Source organism: Ischnura elegans, chromosome 8, assembly GCF_921293095.1.
Source record: "Ischnura elegans chromosome 8, ioIscEleg1.1, whole genome shotgun sequence".
Classification (NCBI taxonomy): Eukaryota; Metazoa; Arthropoda; class Insecta; order Odonata; family Coenagrionidae; genus Ischnura; species Ischnura elegans.
In genome coordinates this window covers 33663028-33688244 of record NC_060253.1, presented here as the reverse complement: position 1 = coordinate 33688244, position 25217 = coordinate 33663028, and the positions used below count along the sequence as shown (strand labels likewise).

Sequence of the window (25217 nt, the reverse complement as noted above, 5' to 3'; positions counted from 1 at the left end):
GTGAAAACCTTCTTGTTTCACATTATGGAGTAGTTTTTATAGTAATTGCTTAAAAAAGAGCTCTGTCAGAAACTTTGTCCACTACTATATACAGTGAAACCTCGATATAACGACACCCCACGGTGCACTAATAAACACTCGCTATAGCGAATTGTCGCTTTACCGGAGGTGGAGCAAATAATAGCCAATATACCTGTTGTGAACAGATATACAGGAACAGGAGTGGTGCGGCGACAGATAAACATCTATCCGATAAACCTAAGCATAAATCCAGACGAAAGGCGATGTTTTTTTTGCATCACTAAATTTCTTTACTCAAATAACGACTAACTATTCCAACAATTTATAAGCACCGCACTGAATAAAAATCATGCAAAGCATTGTTTCGTCATCATTATATTTATCGAACGACAGTTTACCACATAAATTTGAGACTGAGCACTCCATTAACTTCATTTCTAACAGATCGCTAGCAATTACAGAGGTTAAGTAGTCTTCATGAAAGTCTTCCGGTGGTGAAACCCTCGCTATGGCGAGAGCCAACACCGAAAGGGTCTCGTAAAAACGAATTTTTCAACACTCTTATTATAGGGTCAATTGACGGTGCATCGGCTATCTCTCGTAATAACGGGGGTCTCGCTATAGCCCATACTCGCTTTAACGAGGTTCCACTGTACATATTATAATCCATTTGAAGCTATATGTAGCAACATTTATGTCATACTATCTTTTTATTGAAGGTAAATCAGGCAATGAGCTTGAAAACAGAGACAGAGGTGTATAGAAGAGGGATGTCAATAATAAAGGATGATGGAGATGGACAATTTTTGGGAGCAACCATGGGGGCCTTATATTGGCAGCTTAATGACATTTGGCAGGCACCTTCCTGGGCTACTCTTGGTAGGTTATTGTAGATTTTCAGCTATAAATTTCATAATAAATATTTGAAACAAATATTTAGTTTTTAAAGACACTGCTACAGCCAGATAAAGTATTCTCATTTGTCTGAAATGCTCCAGCAAATAGTCTCTGAATTGCTCAAGCAAATAGCTTTGTGTAAGTTATACTTTCTTTGTGAAGGGGTTCGTTAAGATGGAATTGCCCTTGTGGGTAACCTTGCCTGAAATTTGTTGGATGAGTGTAGAGGTGTTCATATGGAGGGGGTTGAGTTGGGAGAAGCTTGCTTAAGAGGATTCATCACTCCCACTTGGCCCATCTTTTTCATGATATAATTATGACACTTTTTGCATGTTAATAATAATAATATTTGTTCAGTTAAACGCATGGCCAACATTTTAGAGGGATTACTACAGTGTCAATCCATGCCTTCTGCTTAATTGTTGTCGGCAGGATGGGTAAACTTTTTCTCACTACCAAAAGTTAATGAGAATATTTTTGAAGCAATGTTGATTGGCTTATATCAATAGATGCTCTAAACTGATCAGGGGGGGATCAGGTTGGTGTGGTGGCTTGAGTGTTGGCTTCCCTCCCGGCGGGCTTGGGTTCAAATCCCGGCAGTGGCAGAGAATTTTCAGAGACTGCCCGATCCCTGCTTGAATGTTGTGTGGAGGACATTTCAAACGCAACACTTCCTCCGTCGGATGGGACGTTAAGCCGTGGTCCCCTTTGCGCCTTTCGTTAAGAGCGGGCTAATGCCGATGCCAGGTTTCTCTCCACCCTTCCTTCCCTCATGGCGCATATGACCTCAGCTGTTGGTCACCTCCTCCAAATACCATTCCATTACCATTCCTGATCAGGGTTAGACTGAATGGCTGCTTTTTTTCATTTTTCCTTTGGAGTAACTCCTGGTTAAATATGTATTTGTTCTTCAGTTGTGTTGATACTATAAAGTGAAATGCTGTGTGTTTAATTTCTGCAATTGTAATGAGGTAGACTGAGCATCACAATTTTAAAATAACTGAAGACATGACTGAAGGCTTCGTGTACATTCGTGGCCTGCCTGATGATTTTTTTGCCATGCCTGGATTATTTTTTGTGAATATATATCTGAAAAATTCATGTTTAATCTGATACTCAAAGAAAAACACCAAATTTTATCTACAGAGTACGGAGGAAAATGGAAGATGGCGCACTATTATGTGGCTAACTTCTTCTCAAATTTGATGGTTTCCCCATGGGTGACAGATTACGATGAACTACAAGTATACCTTCTCTCAACTCGGCCGAATGTGGAGGAACATGTAGTGCTTGACTGCCAACTTTCAATAAAAATTTACCAGTGGAGTGACCCATGCTTATTAAAGAAACAGACTATTACCTCCAAGCTTGTGAGTAATCATCCTACTTTTTAATTGTGAGCGAAAGTACATATTCAGAAAGGTAGCGATTCAATCCACCCAGGTACATATATAATTTGTGTGAGCAATAATCTCACAACCTTTACTCTTGTCTTTTATTTTATAATCAACTTAAGGAGAACACTTTTACTCATGACAAGTTCAATATGACCCCACTTGAGACTCACCCTCTAACTATCACGGTGACCTCAAAACAGTCCCTTGTAATGACATTACTTGTGAGTCATTCCGAATTCTTTCGACCAAAAATTGGATAACAGAAAACATACACTTTATATGCATACTTACATACATGCACCTCTAACATAAGTAGGGAAAATAAAATTCACTTGGCAGGTTCCACAATGATGTTTCTTTCTGACCAGTGGGGTAACTATGGGTGGGGATGAGGGGGATATATCCCCCTCATCCCTCCCCAAAGCCTCAGAGAAATAAAAAACATTTAAAACTGCATATTGCCTAGTTTTCACATGTAATAACTAAATCTACTTAAGGTTCAATTTTAAGTACCAAAATTATGTGTAATGCATTCCAGGCAAGTCATTTTTCACAAATTTTTGCCTGAACCTGATTGATTGTTGGGGGGAGGAGTCGCCCCCAAGGTCCCTCATCCCCCCCAAAGCATATTCCTAGTTACGCCACTGTTTCTGGAAATTGTTTTGGCAGTGATATAATCAAGGCAACACACATGTATTTCCTTGATAATGGCCAACTGCTGTTGAAACCTTGGGCAAAAATTAAGTATGTATGAGACTGGAACTTAGTAAGTAGGTTTTCTTATTTTGTGGTTCCATGCAAACTGTTTTACCAATTATTTTTGTTGCATTAGTCTAGCTTAGATATAATCTAGTTGTTAGTTAATCTTTGGCATAAATATGTCTTCAAAACAGGGCCCAATTTTTTATTTGTGTACATATATTGACTTCCAGGTCTAGGATGTTTCCTAGGTATATATTTTAATTTCTAACGAATGTCATACCCTCTCTTATTTGTTTGTGTTAAGTAAAGTAAAGTTTTGATTATCCATCCAAATGGAGAGGATTATCCAAGTAGATACATCCATCTCTTTTGATTATAATTAAAATTAAAAGAGATGGATAATCCATTCATGGTTGTTTTCTTAGCTATTTTTTCTAGGTTTCTGTTTCTTCTCTCCTTGAATTTTTTCCCACGTTCCATCAAAAATTAAGTGGTTTTGAGTTGAGGCAAGGTAAGGGAAACATCACTCGATGGATCATTTCAGGCTGACTTTAATGGAGAAAAATTTGAAGTTCCCTAATGTTGCCCGGACTGCTCAATGAATTTTTAACCTCTTTTCAAGGATAACTGTAAAATATTCTCTGGTTAAAAATCATGTGACTCTTGTCTGATATCCCAGAGATAGCAGCAGTTATACAGTATCCTGCTTTTCTTTGAATTAATTCTGCCCTGTTCTAATGGGCAATTAATTCAGGCTCTATTCTATGTACTGCCACACATTTTGTTGCTAAGTAAATTTGTCCTTTAATTCTATGACTCTATTATTTCTCTTCAGTTGGTGCAAGCACCCAATTTTGTAATTTGAAGTTTTGTGTTAGGTAGTGATTGAATTGTGTTGCTGTTGAGTTTTGAGGTCATTTTAATGTACGTCCTTAGGAATGTGTTAAAAAATATTTCTAATCTCAATCTATTGGAGATCACTCATCTTGGAGTACCTAGAGCAGCTGAAGATTTTACTTGTGCATTAAGATGAGTGTTTTAAAACCTTTTGTTCATTGTGTAATATGTTGTGGGCATGTTGGGCATTAAAAATTTCTTAGGCCCTTATTCTTAGTCGAAGCTGTAAGGCCAACCGACCCTGGATACATCATCAGCCCCTACATAAAGCGATCTCGCCCTACGTATGCCACATCAAGCCGTTTGGCCATTTGGCCTTAATATGGCCGTTTTTGGAACTAAACGGGCCCTACTTGATGTAAGGTACCCGAACCAGCCCTAAACCCTACAAAAACATAGCGGCCAAATTTCGTCTGCTGATCACTTCAATTAAAGAATCTACGTTGTAATGCATACTAAGGGAGACGAGCTCACACGAACCATTTTAAAATGTACAGAAACACAGCAGAAAGGTAATAATACTACCACATTATAGTCACCAAGTTAAATAAATTATAAAATATACTGAACTAATAAGAACAATATAGTGGTATACATGCACCTTATTTCTGCGAGTATATAATAATATTTTCACGTTTGGCACTTAGTAAACTTTTGGGTAACCAATATCGTTTTCGTACAACCATAGAAAACACGTGCCGCTATTTGCCACATAATAAACTTAACCACGGAAGGTAAAAGCGAATGAAAGCGAACCTTGATGATGCAACCTAAGTTCTCACATTAATGATCATATTTGCCCTGTTCTTATCACTATCTTGTACATACTGCTTTTGAAGTAATTTAAAGACAATATTTTTCTACTTTTGGCTCGAGATGAGAGTATTTGTAGCCATAATTAATGTACCGACACGACCTGGTGGATGACACTGATTGTTTATTTACCCTGAACCGTTGCCCTAACAATGCACCCAATAATTATCTTTTCTTGGTTTCATAATAAGGTCTTATTGCACAACCAGAGTGGAAAACTGGCGCTGGGCCAACATCTACGTCATTTCTGAGAACTTGACGATGGAATTAGGTACATCGCACCACTTATGTAGGGTTGACTGAGAAATGCATGTAGGGGCCTCTTGTTATGTAGGGACGGATATGTAGGGTCGACTAAGAATACGGGCCTTAGTTATAATTCATGGATTGCTTACATAATTTCTTCATTTTTCAGCTATTTATGTATGGAGTCAAGGCTTTTAGTGCTGATCTTGAAACATACCTCAAGACATCTGGATGTAATGGCTCCAATTTTGACTCATTGAAAAATTCATGCTTCTTTACGTTTGACTTGAAATTCAACCAAAGTGCATATGAGTCGCCATCAAACTTTCTGCTTGTTGGTTCTCCAAAGAATGCTATAGGTCTTCAAAAAGCCAATGTCACAGTAAGTTACTATGTATATTCAGTTTTATTGTTCATTCTCTCTTTAAAATTAGGACCACATCACAATGCACTTTTACTCTTGATTGTTAGGCTTTTGGAGATGCACTTTTGAGTACATAGTCTGTCCTTTTCTGGGATCCATATCTTGCCTCTTGTCAACTGTAAAACAGTATTTTGCTCTTCCTTCTGGTAGCCTTGGCTGCTTCAGAAAACCTAAAAAAAGCTAATAGGAAGTTTACAAAAAATATGTTTAGTTCGCAGTTAATCTGACATGGAGGTCCGCTATAGAGGGGGTTTTTCTAAGATGATCCTGTTATCAAACTATCAGCTCTGAATTGCAAAGGAATGAATTAATTTTATCCTTCTTTATTAACATTTACATTCTAAAAATGTATAGTCGAATAACACAAGTAATTTTACTAATAAAAATGTAGTACATATATAGTTGGTCCCTGGAGGTAGAAATATTATATCCAATCTTGTATGGGTACCTCGGTACATATTAATCATATCTGGACCCTGTGCCAGTTTATATTAGGGCACACTCCTCCCTCATGATTATTTGGTTTACAGGTTTTTTTTTCCATTATTGAAATATCAAATTGCTCAACCATGTAGAGGAATCCCTTAGTTTATTATGGGTAGTTTGTAAATTTGATAGATATCTGTCAAAATATTATTAGTTCATCTCTCAGAATGTTTCTATGCAGTATGCCATATTTTGTGTGTCAACAGATATCAGGTGTTGGTGAGCCTTTCAAAACAGTTGATCCAGGACTCAAGGATCACTATCCATTCTCAGCTCAAGTGAATGTGTCTTCCGATGGAGTTGCATTATTTGTTTGGCTGGAGGCTCAGGGAGTGAGGGGCCGATTTTCTGACAATGGATTCCTCCTGGTAGCTGGTGATGAAGATGAAATCTGTAGGAGGAGCAATTCTGTGGAGGTATTGTATCCATGGTTATCTACTGAAGGATGGATATACTACACTTTCATGATTTTTGTGTCCCTACATATTTGACCATGTGATGGTATTTCTTTGAGGCCTATATGATTGCCACTGCATGTAACGTGGCATCAAAGCTATACAGTAGACTCTCATTTATATGAACAACATTATTACGAAGTTCTCGTTATTTCTAAGCAAGTTTTTGCTCCCAACGAAAAGGCCAACCCAATCTAAAGAAAAAGAAACGTTATTACGAAATTATGAACCTCAGTCCCGGTCGCAGCTGTTACGAAAATAACTTTATTAAGAAGTTCCACGAATAAGCAACGGCATTTAGGAGGATATACACTATGCTATGTTATAATCATTACACTACGTTTAAGTTCTCCTCGTGCATTGTGCCCAAGAGCATCGATTATGACTCTTTCTTCAGTAGGCGATACTTAAGTATGCACGCAACATCATATAAAAGCTTCATTCCTGTGGAATCATTGTGATCCCCTCGTAAATTGGATCTATATTAAATCCTCTTCATAGGAACATTCGATTTATAAACTTTCAGAGATTTGAGCTTTCGAAAAATTAAAGCATGCCCGAAATTTCAAATTTGGTGCCTTTGGAGATGGGCGATGCGGCACAATGGGTGAGGTCCAAAGAACACTACCAATGCTTCCGAGCACCACCAACGAGCTCCCAAGTGGTCCATTATTCGCTATGGAGCTCTACAGGTTAAGCAGTGACGTTTCCCACCTCGCTCTAGACACTCCTTTGAAAACTTGGGTCAGCGGAGGAGCGAGCCATTTTTAGGCGGAAATTCAAAGGGTACTGAGGCAACAGAGAGATTACTCATGTTGTAGTTGTTGGACACTGATTCTGAATGCTTTTTTTTTCAGTAAAAGTGACTCCGAAGTAGCGGTGTAGGCGTACATGTAGGGTAGGATGTAAATTTTTCTGTGATTTAAATAAATATAAGGCAAGCACTACATGTCTATTTGTAAACATTCTCGTATCTTGCCCAAATTGAACTCAAATGTCTCTGAAAGCAGCCTTTACATTCAAAAGGCTACAAAAAATTATTAAAAGGGGCATGCAGTGCAAGAAACGATTGTAAGATCATATATGTGGACACATCAACTCATGCCATAAATTAAAATCTGAAGAAAAGTTGGATATAAAAATAATTGGAATAGGTTAATGTTTTATAACAGTCTATAGCCATAATAAGTGAATGTGTTTCAAGTGAGTAAACGACAGAGTACCTATACTTTTTACTTGAATAGGGCAGTAAGTTTCATCAGAAGGTGTATGGGGGGCTAGGTGTGAGAAATACAGTCCTAAGTTTCTTGCTTTACTTTGTGGAACCTCGATTTTGGAAGATAAAATTCATTTTAATGATATTCGAACATAATCATCAATATTCAATGACCATAGTCGCCTCAATTTGCAATTAAAACCATCTCTTTGATCTTATATATATAATCCCAGTTAGCCCACCCTCGTTCATTTTCACGATTTTGACTTCACTCCAGACCAGTGCAAGAAGAAATTCTCATAGTGAACGTAGCTCTGGAGCACTTCCGTCTGTAGTGTCTTGTAGCGAATGAAGCGTTCTTTGGACCGCACCCAGTGCGGCTAGTGTGGTGTAGAGGAAATCGCACTCTGGGCACAATCTGAACAAAGCATCATTTAATCTGTTGTGAAGTCAGGAACTGTTCAGCCTTTCTCCCGTTCTTCCTTCCCGCAGATAGCAATTTTTTCTCCTCCAGCTGCGTTGCACGCAGAGTTTAATTAGCTCGTCACAATCGTGAGTTAACGCACAATTTTAATGCAGTGTTGCATTCTACAGGATAACCGTGAGTTTCGATGCCTTGAATAGGTTTCTCAACTTGTGAATAAGGTTTTGGAACGCATATTGTTCATATACCGAGGAATTACTATTTAAGGGAAGATTTCAACCCTCGATTGTATCATACCACATTTTTCTATTGATAAAACTAAACAAATGTTCTTGTTTTTATATATTTGTGTGTAATTTAATCGCTTATGTAATACACATTACTCTAAAACTATTCTGCAGTGAGGCTTTAAGAATGGGATATTGAAGACACAAGAAATTTTGACCAAGTATGTTTTTTGCAATGATTCCTAAAAGAAACCTCCATACAAAACTTCGTTATTACGAACCTCCAGTGTTTCGGTCTGGTGAACTTCTGTAATAACGAGGGTCTGTTGTATTCTGTGGTGCATTTTGGCATGCTTGTGTGGTATCTATACAAGAATCAGCCATGCCAAGAACTGTGCACCAGCTGTAGAATTCCTTTGTATTAGCATCAGGTGGTAAATTTTTCTAGTGTTAAAGTGCACAATTATCCTAATTATTGATTGTTTTATTGACAAAAATTGATCACTGGCACCTGAAAATTGAACTTCAAGAGTTTAGAAATGGAAAGCAAGGATTAAATGTTGAGTTTGTATTGCCGGCCTCGGTGGCGCCGGGGTAAAGTCCTCGACTGGCAAACCGAAGGTCGCAGGTTTGAGTCCTGCCTGGGTAAATTACGCGTATCCAGGGCATGGGCGTGTGTGAATGTCCTTCATTGTTAATTGTTGATCCTCCATTGTATAGGTCGTAAATGTGCTGTTTATGGGGTAATGGAAATAAATAAAAATAAGTAAATAAATACTCTTGAGATATTGAAGATGTTATTTTGAGCTGGTGGGGAGTCAATGGCGTGGTGTGGACTAGTTGTCTTTGTTGGTGGTGTGGAGTGGTAAAGCAGATCGTGCGTACCACTCTGAAGTACCAATTGGTGCTTATGTGAAGGAACCCTTAATGGCAGTCTGGAAATATGATATGTTTACTGGAAGCAATTTGCCTAATTTTGATGATTTGAACCTTTTTGTACTGTCCTGTTCTATTGACTTCACTAACATCACTTTTTAATTAAATATGATTTGTGTTTATTTATTGGCTAAGGATTTTATTTTGCATTTTAATCTATAGGAACAAGCCACCATGTGTGTTGAACTCCAAGGTCATCCAAGGTGCTCTGTGCTACATAACTCTGTCAGACGTTTTACTGGTCAGAGAGCTGGCAATCATTCTGTTCCAGCCAATATGAAATCATTTACAAGAACACTTACTTTCTACTTTCGAGATAAGCCAGAAGACTCCACTCTTTTACGGCAATCTATAACTGTGACACATTTACTCAGTTAACATTGTAATGAACAATATATGTAATACTGGTAATTATACCCAATTTTATAAGTACATATTGTTTTTATTTGTGCATTCATACCTACCTCGAAATGGATTTGAATCTGAATTTGTTCTAATGGCACTTTTCATGGCTGTAAAAATAGTTAAATTTGACACAAATTTGTGTTTTTTAAAGACCTGTGAAATTTATATTTTGCTTATCCTTCAACCTAAAACTTTTCTCCCCGTCATTGGAGAAAATGATTAATAATCATCCCAGAATAAAGAAATTTTCAAAATTTTTATCTCATTGCCGTTCAAATAATAGTCATTTGAAAGGTGACCGTTTTCCCCTACTTTGCCAGAATGGCCAATGTTAGTGTTTTTCCAATGAGCTGTGACTTCATTAAAAATTAACTTAGAAAATTAGAAGAGGCCAATTTGTGAATCATTCATATCAGGTCAAAAACATTTTTTTAAAATTAATATCTCAGATGGTGACCCTGCATCTCCTGCATAAATTTGAATGGAAAGACCCTATTTGTTTCCTATCCTAAGTGGTAAGTGATCTGATAACCTGGCCAAATATGATTGGCTGATAATAATTTGTGGCATTTATTAGTGTAGCCCTTCCCCCCCCCCAAAGTTTTTGTTACTCCCACCCCCCAGAAATTCCTCTTAATACCCTCTGAACATTCTCCAAACTTATCTACGGAACTTCTCCTGCCAAGGACTTTTCGCACTAAGGATTTTTGCACAAAAGCCTTCAACTCAAAGGCTCGGACCCCCTGTCTCCGACCCCCTATCATCTTAACTCTATCATAAAAACCTTGCTATACCAGGATTTAAACTGTTTAAACTTTTGGATAGCAGTCCTGTGGATGAATACCTGGATTTGGAAATCCAGGGAAAGTTTCTGCTGATGCATATGGAGTCTGCAGTTAGGAGTGACAAGTAGTCCACTTTTCACCTATAAAAACTCTCTCTCCCTCTGAGACCTCATCCTATCATGTCTTTCCCCTCCTTGGCTATCAATTGCCTATCTGAATGTCCATCACCCCACCTGGGAACTTACACCACTGAAAAGATTGTGGAGAAGAAAGTCTTTCCTGCCGAGTATGCTGTTCCCCCAACCATGATTGGATGACGAGCACTGTTCTGGAGTTTCATGTCAACACAGCTGGTGCCCAAAAAATTGGACTGTTTGAGCTGCTATTACTGAAATGCTTATGATAACTGACAGATCTATTGAATTTCAAATACTTATGCCTTTAAGTACTAGTTTAATGAAGTTGGCATATACTTTTGATATGCATAATTGTTCTCTCGTTCATTAGGTATTATTCTTGTCTTTGTGGCGTTTTTCCCTCACCTGATCAACGGCAGGTGAAAGGAGTTCCTTGTGTCTATCTGTATAGGCTATATGAGTAGGACCTGTATGACCAGGCCGGCACATTTATCTAATTCCATTAATTTTTATCTCACACTTCCCTAAATCATAAAGATCAGAAGAGGCCTTGCCTTTCTTACCTCATTTGCAAAGTTTATAGATTAGTTAGATGAGTAGAACTCATGCTTGGATGATTATAGGCCATATATAGCGTGTGGGGTATTTTTTGTTGTTATTTTGGCATCGTCATTATGCGAGGTTCAACCTCTTCTTACTTCTTCTTTACTGGCTTTTGTGTACCGTAAGGATTCTACAAGTCATTTTGGTGTTCACTATAATATTAGTTTACAGCTTTTGTTACACCTCCCTCTGTGAAAGCAAACCCCTGGGTTGAAAACAGTAGATAAATGAAACCCAAATTTGGAAGGAAAAATTTTAACAATCTTTTCATTAAGCAGAAAATAACTTTTTCCAATATATGTTTGTAATTAGGAGGGCAATACCCACAGACATGTCTGAGGCAATCCCCTTGGCAGCCTTTGGACTGATATAAACGCAGTAATATTCGTTCTTATAAATTGTTACAATTACTTATTTAAATCACATTAATTATCCATTCATACGCGTGATTTACCAAATGAAATATAGTTAATATTTCAAGCATTCAAATCCCACGCGGGGAATTTTTTTAAAACAAATGAATGTCGAAAACCGAACACCGACCGAGCTGGACCGAGCACTGAAAAGTGTTTGGAACACATTCACATGCGTGAACTTGCCGACAGAATAGAGCACGGGAATAGTAATTTTGGGTCTTTTTTTCTCCTCGTTCACATGATTCACAAGCAATCTGTTATCAAACACTTGGTGAAGAATGGCAGCGGAAAACAGGGCGGTCAATCCAAGGCAGGAGGAGAAGGAGCTCGACGAAAGTCTGATGGGTAGGTATATGATTCATGCTACGTTTCCTGTTAAAATAAATTATTTTACATAGGATGTATTCATGCTTTTTCAGTTCATGAAAATTTATCGAACACCTACTTAATTCATACTGTATATCTTCCTAATCATGTATACCTATGTGTAAACAGTATTTACTTAGTATGACGTGATTGTTTATTCTGACCATACTCCCAATTCATGCATTAAGGCTTAGGTTACTAAATTTGTAATGATAAAAATAGTTGTGCAGTTTCTATCTCTAATTAATGAAGTCCAGCTCTGGTTTTAACTCTCTTCCATTCGGTGAAGTTTATGGTTGAAAGATCTTCGAATCTAAAAGATCGGGTTCCAAGGTACCTACGCCTTGTTTTATAACGCTTAATTTGTCATCCGTCTAAGATCCTTGGTTGTAGGGTGGTTTTGAGGAAGGTTTACCGTGAATAATATAGTATTGAAAGGATAACACAGTATTGCACAAGAAAACATTAGCAACAAAAAGCAATCTTCTATAAAGCCAATCAACATGTTAAAAGAACATCAGTGAATAGAGGCCTAACTAGCTTCATCAGGTGGGTCTAGCGGTGTTGAATTGCCAAAACAGAGGATAAATACTTCTACTTATTTAATGTAACCAAAATACGTCTTCACTTAAACGTTCATATGCCAACCCCAATATTACATTCAAGGGCATACCCAGGATCATAACTAGGGGGGGGGGATACCTTGGTCTAGGGCGTGGGGGGCAAGCCAAGTTGTAACATTTTAGCATGGAAAAGGTGAATGAAACCAACATTTTAAGAACATTACAATAGCACTTTATTAGTTTATGAGATTATTTCATTGAAAATTTTTTTATTTTAGTTACATATCTTATACTAATACATGTTATTTTTAGTGGGTTTGAAGAAAATCTGTTGAATACTTTCGTTTCAATTCGGTGCTGATTTTGCTTAAAGACTTCTGTGATTTTTGCTTCTGGGGGGGGGGGGGGGCAGTTGCCCCCCTGCCCTGTGAAAACTGCCCAAGTTTCTTCTTTAAACTTCTTCCAGCAAGCTATTTAAGCACTCTAAAAAATTTTGGGAGATAAAGCCATATGTGTAACCCCTTTGAATAAACCCCCCAAAAATGTACACCCTCTGCAAATGGACCCCAATAATATTTTCATCCTACTTTCTTGAATTTGTTATACCTCTAAGTTAACAGATAGAGAATAATGAAATTTTAAAGGAATCGATGAAAATATTTTTGTAAAAATTTGTTTGCTAAAATAGGTAATATATAATGAGGTAACAATAGGGTGGTTTCCTATTATTTTTATAGTGCTTAAATCGAAAGATTATTACTCCTCGAGTACATATTTCACGCTTTTAGATTTTTAAATGATGATACCTATTTTTCACCATTAAATGAAAAGTGAAAATTTTATAGAACGCAAAAACATGACGGCTAAGTATAAATGCTGGAAAAAGCCTGAGTGACGTCTGGCTGATGCTATGTGAGGCTACCTGGGTGCGAGGCTATGAACACTGCTACGATCCAGGCCTCTTGCTGCCGAGCATGGCGATAGCATAGAGTACCCTGCTAGCAGGTAGCGCTTGGCTTAAATAAGGATTATTAATACCCTATCAAACGAAGGAAACTTTCCGACCATAGGCAATTTTAATAGGTGATTATTAAGAGATGTTTCCCTGAGCTCTTTACCTCATGCATGCATTGGTAATCTTAGACGATGTAAAACTCCTAACTACTCATATAGAAACTAGGTCCCTGTGACGTCACTTGGAGTGGTATCGTATGGGCGCCAATCTGGTTTTTTTCAAATGAGGTTAAAATTGACCATTAACATTCGTCTAAACTGGGGTTTCTAAAACCAAGTAATTTGTATATTATGAATACACTATTGGTGGGCAACGAATTGTAATCAATACCTTTCGTTTTCTTTTATGAAGGAAACTACCCTATAGAATGATGTTATTCAACTGCTCAAAAATGTCTGCCGTGGAAGACTTCATTTACAAATGAAGTAAAATGTTATTTCTTCTGATATCTGTGTTGTGGTAATAATGATTTATGAGGAATTAAGTAAACCAATGTGAATGACAATCAAAGTAAAGTCACTAAAAGATGTCCAACACAAAATTATGCTTGAAAATACTTGATAAATATTGTTTGCACATACTCTGTATTATTTTGATAATGATATTTAACCCTTTTGTCATTAGCCCAATGCTTAATCCACTGGGCCGCCAAAATTTTAGGAACTCAACCCTTTTTACAAAAATACTGGTTTGTGTGTGTCATCATATGATTTGTTAAGGTGTAATATGACCTAATTCCATCTTAATTTTTAGCACTTGGACTTCTAGAACCTGGAATGACTCTCCAGGAGAAAAGGGAACTGGCTTCTGTTGTACTGGAATCTACAAGGATGGCTGAAGAGCAGAGGAACCAGAGGAGTGTTGAGGAGCAGTGTGAATCTCTAGTAACAACCCCAAAAGCATCAGGCTCAAGGACTCCTACTGCTCGCTCTGAGTCACCTGAGCTGATAGCAATTTCCTTTGCCAAGAAGAAGGCGGTAAAGCAATCTTCCTCTGGTTTCAGTGGCCAGAAGAGGAGAGATGATTCTATGGTGACTCAAAACGAAACAAGTGTTAAGGGTAAGAGTCAGATGGAGACGGATGTGAGGGAGAGAAGGGGTAAGAGGGAGCGGGAGCAGTACAAGGAAGAAGAGATGATCGTGTTGGACGAGCAGGATGAAGTGGGGGAGCAAAAGGATGCGACTGAGGGAAGACGTGTGGTGGCCAGGAAGGATGAGGATGCTGGGCAGATGCGGTTTTCGAGGTTGAAAAAACAGGAAAGTGGTGCTTGGAGGGAGGCTGGGATGGAAGCGCAGAAGAAGAAGGAGGTGCCTGGGGCGGGAGAGGGGAAGGAGAGGTGGGAGGAGACTAAAGGAGGGAAGCAGGTGGGGAAGAGCGGGAGTCCCCTGCCAGAGAAGAGGGGACGGAAAGAAGTGGACTTGACCCAGGACAGTGGACCCAAGGTGGTGGCTACATCAAACGAGAAAACTCCGGTAGTTCCCAAGGTTACTGGAACTTTCTACGGCCCTACCTGCTCCAGTAACGTCAAAGAGTTGAATCCACTCCGTTCTGAGTTGCATGGATACTCAAGGAAACGAGGTCCTCCCCGTAGCCCTCAGGTAAGTTTTAGGTTACACAGTGACAGTTAGCTACAGCCAATTTATACCTCATTTGGAGATTTGATGAGAGCCCGTAGCCCCACCATAGATCCGCCACTGTTTCTGAACATCTGTTTTTGTTTATAATGGTTTTCATTTCTAACCAAACGAGTTGTCTATGATTTATCTTATTAGCCCCGTGCTCTGTCATACCTTCTGCTATAAATTTTCTTCGTTTTGGCTACTCTGAATACTCTATTGTCAAATGTCCGTTAGATGTTTGTCCCTTGTTGAAGGAATTACACTTTCAGAAAGTTGTATTGATGCCAAATGCTTCCTTGAGGTTGTGATGGATTTCTGATATGTTTTATTAAACTTGAAGAAAAATTTTACGTAATTTCTTTGCTTCTCGATTTGGGCTGTTTAACTTAACTTATGAACACATCGCTCTGCTAAAATCAGTCAGATGCACAAGTTTCAATAATTTGACTTCTTGCATCACAGTCATTGACAGAATAATTCAAAACGCATTGTATTTGCCCCCTCTACCGGCAGCAGTTCTTAGCAAAAATGGTTTATATGCACTGAGAAAGCAGAGCTCACAAACTTTTGATTAGAATCTTGTATAAATTTATTTAATCTTGGAGAATGTTGTGTGTAACAATTATTCTCACTCAAGGGCAATAAAGGGGTGTGTTATAGGTGGAAAACAGTTGATAGCATTAGAAAAAATAACATTAATATAAAATGAAGTTTTTCTGTGTCTCCAGCTTATGAGGGATTTGGAATGCAATTTGAGATGATTTTGCATGCGCATGTAAAATTTCTAATTTCGTCAATTTTTTCTCACTCACTCAATTTGATCAAGCTTGATGTTATCTTGAGCCTTATTTGCTAATGAAACTTTTTTTAACATCACAACTTCCGCTGATATCTTTAAATAGATAATGATGCAGAGTCAACTTATGATGGAAGCCACTTTAGGAATGGTCCTCTGTAACCAATTAACATCAGTGAAGGTCTACTGTATTAGTTAAGCAGCTTTGTAGCCATATCTCATATAAAATCAACAGATTTTGGCATGACTTGGTGGAAGGATGAGATATTCGTGGTGAAGCAAAAACCCAGTACTGTCTCACAAAATTTTACTGTATTTATCTGAATATAGTCCCCCCTTTTTTTCCAAAAGTGCCCATGGTAAAAGTATAGGGGGACTGTATTCCAATGCATTTTTTGAATTTTGCCCGAAACTGAAGCCTCAAAATTAGGGGGGGGGAAATATATTCAGAGGGGGACTATGTTTGGAGAAATACAGTATTTGCTGTCGACTAGTTTTGATGGCTATAGCATCGTTATCAAGACAAACAGTTGATTTGTCATCTCCTGTTTGTCTTGATAATGATGCTATAGCCATCAAAACTAGTCGACAGCTAATAAAAGTTTGCTGAGTAGTACTGGGTTTTTGCTTCTCCATGAATATCTAGAATAGTTCAATTTATTCATTCCTTGTACTCTTTGACAGGTGAACTTGCTGCAACTGGCTAAGGAGGATGCACCCCAAAGGAAGAAACCACTGGATGAGGCTGAGATAGAAGAATTGGTTCTTGATGATGACTCTAGTCACGAGACTAGTAGGCAGGAAGGGCCAAATTCCAGGGAAAGAAAGCCCTGTACGGAGGAAGGAGAGGCTGGTGGAAGAAGGCTATTGGCTGTTGAAAAGCTTATGGGCAGCAAGAAGCCTTTACAAGAGAGGCCAGATGGAGGGAAATGCATCGGTGATATTATGGATGGAGACAATGATTGGAAGACCCAACGACCAGGGGCACTTTGGTTACAAGGGGCAAAGGATAGGAATGCTTTTGGAGATGGTCCAGCCGGGAGAAGGGAAGGAGCCTTTCGTAGTCTCACACTTGGTAATTCAGGGCAATCGAGTCATTTTTCTGGGGCTGGGAAAATGAAACGGAAAGAACAGGATGCCGAAGTAGAAATTGAGGAAGGGAGTGAAGTGGAGGAAGATGTGAAGAGTCATGGAGAGCCAGTCACTAATGGAAAGACCCCATTGAGTGATTTCACTGTGGAGGGGAAGAAGAAACGTCGGCTGTTGAAGGGGTCGTCATCCAAGAAGTGGGTGGATGTTGTTGTATTTCCAAATTCTTCTTGCACAGGTCTTTCTGATGGATACAATAAAACAACCTCTGAAACCAGTAAGAAGATACTTCTTCCTCCGACTAAGAGGTAATAATTTCTTTTTTCTTTTTGCATGAATTTTATATTATAGAGAACCAGCATGGGAACTCGGTTTTGCTGGTACAGTAAAACCTCTATGTAGTAAACCTCTTTACATCATAAACCTCCATACTTCATACCCTCCGACTAAGAGGTAATAATTTCTTTTTTCTTCTTGCATGAATTTTAGATTATAGAGAACCAGCATGGGAACTCAGTTTTGCTGGTACAGTAAAACCTCTATGTAGTAAACCTCTTTACATCATAAACCTCCATACTTCATACCATCCCTACGGTGAATCTCTTTATCTCATAAAACCTCCACTTATCATACCAAGGAGATACCCCCGAGACAGCCTAACTACCTCCGCAAATTGTACCGAGACAACTAAAGACCATTAATGCAGCCACGATTGGAATGACATTTTCTACGTACATGGAATGACATTTTCAGCAATAAAAGTTTCACGCTTATTTTTTTTCTTATACACCTTTAATATGCTGTAATTATCACGTTAATCATTAGTTATGGCCATTTTGTTCCATATGAGAGTAAATAAGAAAAAAGGTATCCAACTATCCTAATTATTTTAAGTGACTGTTGAATTAAGAGAGATCATATCATTTTCTCTCGAACCATGGTAAAAATCATGCATTAGCACTCGCTTTCTGTAATTATTATATAATAAATTTATGTTCACTAATGCATGCATATTTGTTTAAACACATAAATATAATAGTTTAAAAGACAGTAGTGCCTATCATTTCCGAAGGATACGAAAAAATGGTGCTTATCACTGAAACCTCTCTATAGTGAACCTCCATGCATCAAATTGCCCAAATTTTGGTCCCCTCCATTACGATGTAAAGAGGTTTTACTTTATATTGCTGGTTTTTGTATTTGAAAGTTTTTGATTGGTTGATGGGTATCAAAAGAGTGATTCAAACTGTGGTGTAAATAATAATAATGTTAACACATTGACTGCAGAATATATCTATTGATATAGTCTTGATCTTCTGCCATTGACAGTACTTCTTAATTAGAGTACCTGTTGAGCCTCTTTAATTTGTGAGAATGTAATGCAGATAGCTAGTGGAAAAGAGATTGAATGTCAAGACCAGTGGATTATTTTTGCACTCTGCATGCCATTTTGAAACAAAAAAGAGTTTAAGTTTTGAGTTTTACACTGTATAAAAAAGGTTTTACACTGTATAAAATATAAGGCTCTTATGATGTAATTGTCACTTGAAACTTTAATACAGTGAGTCCTCGTTCTACGTCACCCCGTTTAACGTCAATTCGCGATAACGTCACGAAAATTTTACGACCGTGATTCGTTTATCGCCCCTTCGCCTCGCGATAACGTCACGAATTTTAAATTTCGCGCGAGAAAAAAGGCGAACTGGCAGGCGTTACAGGTTGTTTGTTTCGTAGGCGGTAATACGGTCAGTCTATTCAAAGTGTAAAACGGTGTGTATTGTTAATTGCGATTACGGTTTTGGCAAATTTTAGCATCAGAGACATTTCCATGACAATGTCCAAGAAAACAATGTTCACAATAATTTTGGTTCCTGTTACTGCGACGATGTTTCAGCGATGATGATGCCCAGGCGACGCCCGCCCGCCTCAATTCGCAATTAAAACCATCTCTTCGATTTCATAATCCCAGTTTGCCCGCCCTCGCTCATTTGCGCCATTTTGATTTCGCTCCTGACCGGTCTGAAAAGAAATTCTCGTAGCGAGGGTAAGGCCTATGGACCGGAGCACCGGATCCCCGGTCTGTAGCGTCTGGTAGCATTCATTGGACCGCGAAGCCGAAAAGCAAATGCGGGAAGATACAAAAATGGAGAAGGATTTACGTCACTGCTGCTATTGTCGTCGATGAAGACAGGAACTCGTATTTATGCCATAGTTTGGCATTCCCATCGTAAAAAATGCCCCATATATGATACGGTAAAATTTTTTCGCATTGGAATTGTGAGGTCTAGGAACCGATATTCAATTTTTACATTGTTTTTATGGGATATTATGCTTCGATTAACGTCATTTCGTTTATCGTCACATTTTTCAGGAACGGTAGGTGACGTTAAACGAGGACTCACTGTACTATAATGATCGGTGGCTTTCCACCTGCGAATTTATCTTAGTGTCACTTTCAGTTGAGACGTCTGACAACTGAATCATCAACACACTTTGTATTTGGAGTGGATTTTAGTACCGTTTTTGTAAAATAGTTCAACTTGTGATTGTTTGAGGGCAAAGTTAGTGCCACCTTAGAATTCAGTGCTTTTTTTGTCCTTGTTGACAATTTGTTAAAACTTCACTGTGATCCTCTTGCCCACCCTGACTCTCCCTAAAGATAGGATCTTACTCATTGGATGTTTCTGGCCAAATTGATGAAGCAGGTCCAATGATATATGTACAAAGTGGTTTGTAGGTGTGAAAATTTGCTCTTTTTTCAAGTCTCCTGTAATTTTGCTCAAAATTGTCCTAGTAGAGAAGCTATATACACAGTAAAACCTCTATGTAGTGAACCTCTTTACATCATAAACCTCCATACATCATACCACCCTTACGGTCCCGTCTGATTTACATGTAAATTTAAAGGCAAACCTCTTTGTAGTGAACCTCTTTATATCATAAAACCTCCACTTATCATACCAAGGAGATACCCCCGAGATGGCCTAACTACCTCCGCAAATCGTACCGAGACAACAAGAGACCACTAATGCAGCTGCGATTATGTACATGGAATGACATTTTCATCAATAAATGTTTCACTCTTTTTTTTTCTTATATACCTTATTATGCTGTAATTTTCACGTTAATCATTAGTAGTGGCCATTTTGTTCAATAAGAGAGCATACCTAACAGTAAATAAGATAAAAGGTATCCAACTATCCTAATCATTTTTAGTGATTGTTGAATTCAGAGAGCTCACATCGCTTTCTCTCAAATCATGGTGAAAATCATGCAATACCGCTCACTTTCTGTAATTATTAAAGAATAAATATTTGTTCACTGATGCGTGCATGTGTGTTTAAACACATAAATATAATGGTTTAAAAGACAGTACAGGCATCCCCCGAGTTACGTAAGAGATGCGTTCCGGCAGACTATGCGTAAGTCGAAATTTACGTAAGTCGAACCTTTGCGTTGGCGCTTCAGAGATTGCTGTATAACAAGTTGTATCGTACAGGAATGAGCGCAACCACATACGCCACCACATCCATCGCTAGAACTGCAAATTTTCACGTTGATTGCTGACTTGGAATTTATAAGCGATTTTTCTACAGAAATTAATGAAATTTCCTTCGAGGAATGACAAAAATGGGTCACTTTGTTATTTTTAGCAAGTAAAAAACTATAACTATTCGATATTTTTTCTACCATAGGTTGTACGAGCGAATATCTACTTCTTCGCGCTCGCATTCGAAAATTAACGTAATCATTTGAAATACGGTTATCGCTTACGTAAGTACGGATTTACGTAAGTCGAGACATACGTAACTCGGGGGATGCCTGTAGTGCCTTTCATTTCCAAAGGATATGAAAAAATGGTGCCTATCACTAAAACCTCTCTATAGTGAACCTCCATACATCAAATTGCCCAAATTTTGGTCCCCTCCATTACGAAGTAAAGAGGTTTTACTGTAATATTTTAATGCCTTGAATTGATTAATTGAGAGCCCCTGACACTAACTGCAGCTCAATAAAAAATAACTTAGAAAAATTGAATACACACTGGAAATCTCTAAGAGGACTGGGGATTTTTAAGCTCAATAAAAAATAACTTAGAAAAATTGATTACACACTGGAAATCTCTAAGAGGACTGGGGATTTTTAAGCTCAATAAAAAATAACTTAGAAAAATTGATTACACACTGGAAATCTCTAAGAGGACTGGGGATTTTTATTGGGCTAACTGCTATTTATTGATGGCTATGAATCTCTGGCTGTATTTATTATGAATTATCACCACAAGCATAATCGAATCTACCAAATTCTTGATTGCCCTCAATGATCAATTTTCCTCTTATTAATTACAAGAGCCAGGTGAGGGGTCTAGGGTTTTTTTTTTTTTTGAGGAGGGCAAAAGTTGGAAGAATAAAATTAGGTGGGGCATTGTCCTTGTTTCTTCTTCTGTTAGAGTGCACTTGTCATCTCTGTCTAGTTAAGGGGACATCTTGTCTGCCAGCAGATTTTTTCAGTGATGTACCCCGTACTAACCAAACATTGCTATTGTTTGAGCAGTGGAAAATGTAGTTGTGGAGTGAAATTAGCTGATATCAGACTATTTGCATCCAGAATGATGTGGCATTACTCTGTGTGATAATCATAACCAAAATAATGTGTTATAACACTGCAAAATTATGTTGATTAAATATGCTTTTATTTTATTGAATTTGAATAGGTGGCGTCGAGTCAAGCGGAAGTGTAAAAGCTCATTCGGATCTGGCAGTGAGGTAGATGAGTGGCTAAGCAGCGAAGAGGAGCAGGCGCCCAAAGTAAACACCATAAATAAGGAACAACTCGTGGCTCGATTTGATGAGCAGCTGAGGAATATGAGGGAAGAGAAGTTGAAGAAAGCCGTCTCAGTTGATAAGTATGTAAGGTGCAAACTTTGTCAAAAAAAATCAGAGTATAAGGTGCCTCCAGGCTTTCAGGAGCCCGACTCGGATGATGAGTGGAACCTGTGGAAAATATGTTTCTATAAACCACCCCCTGCTTCTTCAGATGAAAAGCTCAAGTCAAACTCCAAGAAGGAAAGACAAAGATCTGATGCTACTCCTTTGACATTCAGGCCAACAGTCACGAGATCGCAAACAAAAGTAACAAGAGACTCCAGGATGACTCATTCTGCATCCAGATCTCCGCCATCTTTTGAAGATGATTCCTCAAATCCTGGCAATGAGGAGAAAGTTTCAATGAGCAGTGTTGCACAGTCTAAGTCTTCTCTTTCTCGTGAGGTAGTGCTATTCGACAAGGTGGTTGAGGCACGGCCCTGCTCCACCATGGGCACGCAAACAACATGGGAGGAAGATGAAAGTACTAGTGCCTCTGGCTCACAAGCTGATTCTGTGACTTCGGAACCCAAATCAAGGCATGAGAAAAAAGTTTGCGAACCAGTGTGGGATTTGTTGGAAATAAATTCAGATGGAGAAGAAGTTGTTGGAAACTCTCAGGGAGGGAGTGAAAAAGATAAGTTTACTTTGAAGAATGTTACTGTGAGGAGAGGTCAAAGTGAATCACCAGAGTACTTGCCGTTAGATGAAGAGGATGATGATGTTTGCAATACTCCCAGAACTTCTAACAGTGTTTCATGTCCAGAAACAGTTGTTAGAGCATCAACATCACTTTCTGGTGAACCCACAACATTTCCTAGTCCAGTAATTTTAAGGGGTGCAAGGAGAGAAGTGCTTAGGGCAGCAGAAAAGAGGAAAGAAGATTCTGCCAGGACAGATAATTTAGGACATGGAGGCAGAAAGGTTGACGTTCATATCTCACAGTTTGAAGAGAATGAAGAGGTAAGTCCAATGTATTTCTATTCAGCCATGTTTATATATGTATCGGCATGTGTTTGGATCCTTTTTTTTAATTCTTTCATATTTTTTTCCTACATTCGCTTTAGTTGTTTAAGTTTTCTTTTAGTTTTTATTCATCCTTAACTACTGCTGGGGTCATTCCATGTCAGTTCACCCAGGCATGGCACCCACCGACTCGGATTTTAATGAAATTTTTGTCACCAGCTACTATCACCTATCTAATAACCCATGTAAAATATTTCCACTCTCACTCTCATAGTTTGCAAGATATGAGGAGTCAAAGTTTGAGATGTTTGCTCAGAAGTGGCACTAGTGGGAGTCAAATTCCAGAGTGCAGGGCACAGGGTAAAAATTCATAACTCAGAAACCACATAATATATTTGAATGAAATTTTGACCCCTTGTCTATCCAAGTGCATAGCTTCCATAGTAATGTCTTTTATTCCCCTTGCATTGTTATGTTAGCCAAAATGATGTCAACAGTTGTTAATTAACCGATTTTTTTAGCTCAAAAACATTACTTCATATTTTCAGAATTATCACCAAAAGGCAGAGCAGTTAACTCATCCAATTTTTTTTTAATTGAAGGTTAATATGTGCTCCAATATACTGTGAAATAAAAATGGTGGTGTTTTGACTGCCACTATGAGTATTTCAGGTTTTACTTTTTTTTCTGCCCCCGTGAGAGGGATTTTGGACACGTACTGTAGGATAATAAGTATAAGTGTATCCATACCTTCATGAGGATATATTTGAAATATTGGTCAGTAAATCTAAGACCAAACATGTAGTCTAGTGAATGTGGCTCTTGTTCATACAATTTTTTTTAATAACAATACTTGGCTTGTGGCAGCTGAGGGGAAAAGAGTCCAAATGGCTCAGAAATGTGAAATGATGCTTTTTCCTGGAATTTACCCATTTTTCAAGTGTTTAGCATATGGAAAAATTGGTATCAACATACATTAGACTCTTACTGTGCATTGACTGACACCTACCTTCAATATAAATACTAGGCTTGCTGTTCTTAGGTTAGACAGTTCTTGAAAATGATGCGTAAGCATTGAAACCGGTCGAGAAAGATTAAAAAAGTGAGGAAAATTACTACAGCTGTTTCAATTATTACTGTCCATAGAATAATTTTTCTAAAGCATTTCACCAACTATGAGGTATTATGATGATAATGTGTATCAATTACATGCGTTGAATAAGCTCCATTAGAATATTGTAAGGTGAATATCAATTTCAAAGTAGCCATGCATCCCCTAAATTAATAACTGTTAACCATATTTGCCCAGTACAGTACACTCTTGTTATTTAGAAGTTCACTGGAGAGTGAAAAACCAGAGGTGTGTAATAACAAAGTTCATTTGAACGTTTCTTTTAGGAATCATTGAAAAAAAAGCATTGTTAAAATTACTTGCATCTTCACCCTCTGTATCTACTTATAGTCACACTGCGATATAGCCTCAGAGTCAATTGTATGAGATGCATGATTAAATTACCTTCACATATAAAAAACAAGCACATCATTTGATTTTCTCTATAGAAGAATGCAGTATGTTGTAAGGGTTTATATCTTCCCGAATAAAGTAAGTCCTCAATACACGAACAAGATGCATTCCCAGACCTTGCTTGTAAGTTGATAAACCTATGCAAGGTACATATTGAGGAGTGCAGTTATCCTGAAGAATGCAACACCTGCATCGCAATGGTGCATCAACTTTGGCAAACTGATCTAGCTGGGTATGCGACGCAGCCAAAGCCGAAAAAAATTGCTATCGCGGATTAAATGATACTTTGTTCAGATTATGCCCAGCGTCCGAGTTCCTCTATGCCACAGAGCATCATATTGGCCGACTCGAAAGGTGCCAAATTTGAAATTTCGGGCACGCTTGAATTTTTTAATGTATGTATCTCTCCAAGTTCATAAATCGAATGTGCGTAGGAAGAGGACTAACTGTACATCCAATTTACAAGCGGTAATGGGTGGGTCACCATGATTCCACAGGAATAAATCTTATGATATGATGTTTTGTGCATACTCTGACTGAAAGACTGAAGAAAGAACCATAATTGATGCTGATGGCAGAGTACACGAGTAGAACTTAAATGTAGTGCAATGATTATAATGTAGCCTAGTGTATATCCACCTAAATACTGTTGCCTATTCATGGAAATTCGTAATAAAGTTCATTTTGTAACCGCCGGGACTGGGACTGAGGTTCGTAATTTTTATAATAACATTTCAATTATTAGAGATTCGACAGGCCTTTTCATCGGGACTGTTTGCTTCATAGTAAGATTGTTCGTATTAAGGTCGAGTCTACTGTATTTATCTCCAAAACAGAGTAACGAGTGATGGCACTACATTGTTACAGAACGGAATTAATGGCTGCTGGAAGATATTACACTTAAATTATATATGATCTTCTGGTAG

At 38.2% G+C, this 25217-nt stretch overlaps 2 protein-coding genes across 3 annotated transcripts in view; both read left to right on the top strand.

The window, feature by feature from the left end:
- LOC124163359 (beta-mannosidase) overlaps nucleotides 1–9573 on the top strand; it is a 41788-nt gene extending 32215 nt beyond the window's left edge. The window contains exons 13-17 of one of the 2 annotated variants that reach the window (XM_046540222.1): nucleotides 741–900; nucleotides 2065–2288; nucleotides 5143–5355; nucleotides 6090–6299; nucleotides 9304–9573. In XM_046540222.1, coding sequence (XP_046396178.1) covers nucleotides 741–900; nucleotides 2065–2288; nucleotides 5143–5355; nucleotides 6090–6299; nucleotides 9304–9519 — 1023 coding nt within the window. In that variant the 3' untranslated portion in view covers nucleotides 9520–9573. The remainder of the gene's footprint in view (nucleotides 1–740; nucleotides 901–2064; nucleotides 2289–5142; nucleotides 5356–6089; nucleotides 6300–9303) is intronic. The other variant, XM_046540223.1, reaches the window with a different exon arrangement.
- Nucleotides 9574–11602: 2029 nt separating this feature from the next.
- Nucleotides 11603–25217, top strand: part of LOC124164323 — a 25420-nt gene continuing 11805 nt past the window's right edge. Inside the window, exons 1-4 of the mRNA XM_046541588.1 lie at nucleotides 11603–11832; nucleotides 14185–15029; nucleotides 16531–17243; nucleotides 21650–22763. Coding sequence (XP_046397544.1) covers nucleotides 11766–11832; nucleotides 14185–15029; nucleotides 16531–17243; nucleotides 21650–22763 — 2739 coding nt within the window. The 5' untranslated portion in view covers nucleotides 11603–11765. The remainder of the gene's footprint in view (nucleotides 11833–14184; nucleotides 15030–16530; nucleotides 17244–21649; nucleotides 22764–25217) is intronic.